Here is a 5,000-nt window from a genome sequence, read left to right as displayed (position 1 = left end):
TGTTTGGACCTCTGGCTCAGGTCCAAACAGCTCGTCTCTTTCATTTCACGCTTCACACAGTGAGTGGCTCTAACTGTGCTATATTGACTGTGTTATATGCTCAATATACCACAGCATGTGAGCCAATCAGATTGCTTGATTTGAGAGAGCCGTTTTATAATATACATTATATTACGACAGAGGCGAACTTCTAACCTATTCCATATTCACTGACACTCTCACAATGTTTGCACTTGATATTTTTGTGATGTAAATTTTAGATGCTGACTTTTGATCACATCTTTTGTACGTGTATGTTTATTTTATTATAGCATTTATACTGTGAGTTATGAATTTAAGACAAATTAAAAGTAATTTACTGTACATCCTTGTATTTATTCTATTAATTTGTGGTGTAGGGTTCACCGATACCCCAGAAAAGGTCCCTCTTTTTCACAGCCCACTGTTGGCAGGTATGCCTTAGTGGAAGACAGTAGCAGACTGACTATACAGCACAAACACACACAATAAATAAAGGACATATAAGGAGGGATAAATAAATAAAGGAGAGATAACGGCCATCAGTCGACTTCCTGATATGCGTGTATCACATGATCTGATGAAGATCCACTTCAGGATCGAAACGTTGTCTGTCTAAGTAAATGTCACTTTCTTGGCAGTTGCGAGCCCTTCTTCTTTCCTGTGGGTGTGGGTGTGTTTAGGCAGCCGTACGGAGCCGCACCGCAGCTGGTGGACAGAGGCCTTAACAGAGGGACAGCACTCACCTCTATGAGTTTGCGCTCGTAGCTGTGGGCCAGATCCTCGATGTCACCCAGGGACTTATTCTGAGGGGCGGGGGGCGGCTCTTCGCTCTGCTGCAGCATGGGCAGGGCTGCAGGGGGGGGGAGAGAGAGAGAGAGACAGAGAGAGAGAGAGAAAGAGAGAGAGAGAGAGAGAGAGAGAGAGAGAGAGAGAGAGAGAAAGATAGTTATTTATCAAATGCACAGTATAACACAAGGTCAATCTGGACAATGTAATTCTCAGTACAAGGCAAGCAACAACTATGAAGTAGGCATAAGAGAAAAAAGGGAACAAATATTAAAATGTTAAATAGCACAAAATGCGATATTCAGCACTAGCGAGACATGCAAGTTATTATGTTGAGAACAGTGACCGAAGCCACGCTCTGTGTTGTGGAAAGACGCTTTGTTGATTCCAGCATGCTGCTGCTTCAGTCTGATGGCTCTCGCTTCGTTTCTGTGGATTTAACGTCCCCATGTTTACAAATGGACAGAGAGTGATTGATGACAATTCAAAAACGATTTTCGACTTTCAATAATAAAAGTCGATCTTGATAATAAAAACGATTATTCGAAAATTCGAAATTCGTTGCCCATCCCTTCTCTATACCTCAGTCAGCAATCCCCAGGTTGACAGTATCTCTGGCCCCGCCAACAGTACTGTACTCTATACCAGTGGTTCTCAACTGCTCTAGCCTGAGGACCCACATTTTTCTTAGTCATTAAGTCGCGACCCAAACTTTGTATTTTTTTATACCACTCAAATTTATTTCACAAAGAATAGTGCAGTAAACGCCCAATGAAATGAAAAGGTAGACTTATGCTGAATTACAGTATGTCTTTTTAAACAAGTTAAACTGGTGATGCTTATCAAGGTTCAAAAATCTGAATTCTTTCACTTAAACAAGTCGAGATAACATTTGGGGATATTTGCAGCTAAATCAGTTAGGCCTATAAACACTGCAGAGAGAGGTTAATGAAGTAGAAAGTACAAGCAGAAGCAGTGAAGTAAGGCTGATATCTGAACCGACAAACAGGGAAGTGTAGCATCTGTAACTGTCAGCTTCCGCAAAACATAAAAACTACATAATGGGGCTTTTTTTGGTTCGGGCAAAATACCATGGTAAGCCAATCAGAGGCAGGGTAGGGTGGGCCATGCCTTTGCCATACATGCGCTGCTTCATGGTATGTCCTTCAAAATAAAAGCACAGCATCAGATTTTTTGTATTTCTTTTTTCACCCAAGGGGGTCTGCGACCCACTCAAAATGGCCCTGCGACCCACCTTTGGGTCCTGACCCACCAGTTGAGAAACCCTGCTCAGTCAGCAATCCCCAGGCTTACAGTATCTCTGGCTCGCTAACAGCACTGTACTCTATATCTCCGCCTAGAAAACGACTGTATACACACAGCTCGCGAGCACACACACATGCACGCACGCACGCGCGCACGCACGCACACACACACACACACACACACACACACACACACACACACACACGCACGCACGCACGCGCACGCACACACACGCACGCACACACACACACACACACACACACACACACACACACGCACACACGGCATGACAACATAATCATACAAATACTGAGAGATATCCATGCAGAGAGAGAGAAGCTGAGACACACACATTCACAAAAAGAGGCACAAAGATATATAAAAACGGCAAACAAACAAACACACAGACACAGTGACACACACAAACACACACACACAAACAAACACACTGACAGTGACACACACAAACACACAGACACACACAAACAAACACACAGAGACACACACAAACACACACAGTTGCTCTTGCCTCAGCACAGAGTTTTCCCCCCTTATCTTGGAGTTCTGCTACCTGTCACATTGATATAGACTCCTCATAATGAAACATTCACAGGCTGTATGGGCGAACGAGGATGAGAGAGAAAGAGAGTCAGGGGCGAGGGAGGAGAGTTTAGAGAGAGACAGAGAGAGAGAGGGGGGAGTTTAGAGAGAGAGACAGAGAGAGAGGGGGGAGTTTAGAGAGACAGAGAGAGAGGGGGGGGGGGAGTTTAGAGAGAGACAGAGAGAGAGAGGGGGGAGTTTAGAGAGAGACAGAGAGAGGGGGTGGAGAGGGAGGAGAGTTTAGAGAGAGACAGAGAGAGAGGGGGGGAAGTTTAGAGAGAGACAGAGAGAGAGGCAGAGAGAGAGGGGGGAGTTTAGAGAGACAGAGAGAGAGGGGGGGGGGTTTAGAGAGAGACAGAGAGAGGGGGGGAGAGGGAGGAGAGTTTAGAGAGAGACAGAGAGAGAGAGGGGGGAGTTTAGAGAGACAGAGAGAGAGGGGGGGAGGTTAGAGAGAGACAGAGAGAGGCAGAGAGAGAGGGGGGAGTTTAGAGGCAGAGAGAGAGGGGGGGGAGGTTAGAGAGAGACAGAGAGAGGGGGGGAGTTTAGAGAGAGACAGAGAGAGGGGGGAGAGGGAGGAGAGTTTAGAGAGAGACAGAGAGAGAGAGGGGGGAGTTTAGAGAGAGACAGAGAGGGGGGGGGGGGAGTTTAGAGAGAGACAGAGAGAGGGGGGGGAGAGGGAGGAGAGTTTAGAGAGAGACAGAGAGAGAGAGGGGGGAGTTTAGAGAGAGACAGAGAGAGAGGCAGAGAGAGAGGGGGGAGTTTAGAGAGACAGAGAGAGAGGGGGGGTAGTTTAGAGAGAGGCAGAGAGAGAGGCAGAGAGAGGGGGGGGAGTTTAGAGAGACAGAGAGAGAGGGGGGGGGGGAGTTTAGAGAGAGACAGAGAGAGGGGGGGGTTTAGAGAGAGACAGAGAGAGGGGGGGGAGTTTAGAGAGAGACAGAGAGAGAGAGGGGGGAGTTTAGAGAGAGACAGAGAGAGAGGCAGAGAGAGAGGGGGGAGTTTAGAGAGACAGAGAGAGAGGGGGGAGTTTAGAGAGAGAGACAGAGAGAGAGACAGAGAGAGGGGGGGGGGGGGGTTTAGAGAGAGACAGAAGGCTCTTTCATACACAGATCGCGCAAAAGTTGCCGTTTAGGAGTCCCGTAAAGGCAGCCGCCTCGCCACAGAAATTGCTTTCACACGAGCCAAGCAGCACGGCCACATTACCGTGCTGCTGTGTACTTTCAGGTGAAATCCCCCGCTCCCGCATTGAAAGGCGAGCGGAGGGATTTCCTGCTCCTCCTAGCCCAAATGAATATTTTCATAGGTATGATGAACGAATTCATTCAACAAGACTTCCCTCCTAGTCCGCTGAGCAGGGAGGATAGGTGCACTCGCATGGTGGGCGGGCAGATCGATATGGTGTCCTACTAAAATTGGAACGATACACGACCGCCCGCATATCAAACAGCTGCAGTCTGCATAACGTTCGTCGGGGGAATAGTATAGGCTATAAATGCACATGACTACTTAACGTTAACTAATGTCAACATCGTTTGAGCATAAAGCCTAACCGCACGGAGCATTCCTCCTGGCGTCCCTGCAGTCATGATTGTATAGGCTACTTTTTTTACTTTCACTACTGCACTTTCTTGATCACATGAGGTGATTTCCCCTGTCATTTTTTTATGAATGAGCAGACCATTCGCATCTTTTCCGGCTCGCTGCGACGACCTTTCAAGTGGAGGCGGGTTGCCAGGTAACCCGGCGCTGTTACTACCTCCCGTCGCGGGACAAAAGGCGTAAAACAATTGTCCACCAAAGCGCATTCACAACTTTCACATCGGAGGCGCTAATCCTATTTTCCGTGCATTTTTCGGCTTTCATGGCCGGTGTGAAAGAGCCTAGAGAGAGAGGGGGGAGTTTAGAGAGACAGAGGCAGAGAGAGAGGGGGGAGTTTAGAGAGACAGAGAGAGAGGGGGGGGGGGGGAGTTTAGAGAGAGACAGAGAGAGGGAGGGGAGAGCGGCGAGCCAAAACACTTTTCAAGGGTCTGGAATGAATCTGGTTGGGGGAGAAAAAAAAAGTCTGTTGCGCGTGCAAACTTTTGGATATCACAATTACCTTATGTTGTAGATTCACAGATATTATTCAAATCTGATGGTGGATAACTGTTTAGGACCTATATATGTTGCATATCTGATTCCCAGATTGGGACCAATTTCAGAATATGGAGTTGAGATATTTTCCCCAAAATGAATAAGGCTGTATTATGAATGCCACACACAAACAAATCTGATGTTACACACATTGTATCCAGATATTATTGTGCTGTGGTCAAAAATGTAAGATGTAC

At 47.1% G+C, this 5,000-nt stretch overlaps 1 protein-coding gene across 1 annotated transcript in view; it reads right to left on the bottom strand.

Annotated features, from left to right (window-relative positions):
- Positions 1–5,000, bottom strand: part of snx29 (sorting nexin 29) — a 166,651-nt gene that overhangs the window by 52,613 nt on the left and 109,038 nt on the right. The window contains exon 15 of the mRNA XM_083635140.1: positions 765–871. Coding sequence (XP_083491266.1) covers positions 765–871 — 107 coding nt within the window. The remainder of the gene's footprint in view (positions 1–764; positions 872–5,000) is intronic.

Source organism: Poromitra crassiceps (genome assembly GCF_964638095.1).
Source record: "Poromitra crassiceps genome assembly, chromosome: 4".
NCBI classification, from domain to species: Eukaryota; Metazoa; Chordata; class Actinopteri; order Beryciformes; family Melamphaidae; genus Poromitra; species Poromitra crassiceps.
This window is presented reverse-complemented; position numbering and strand designations above follow the sequence as displayed.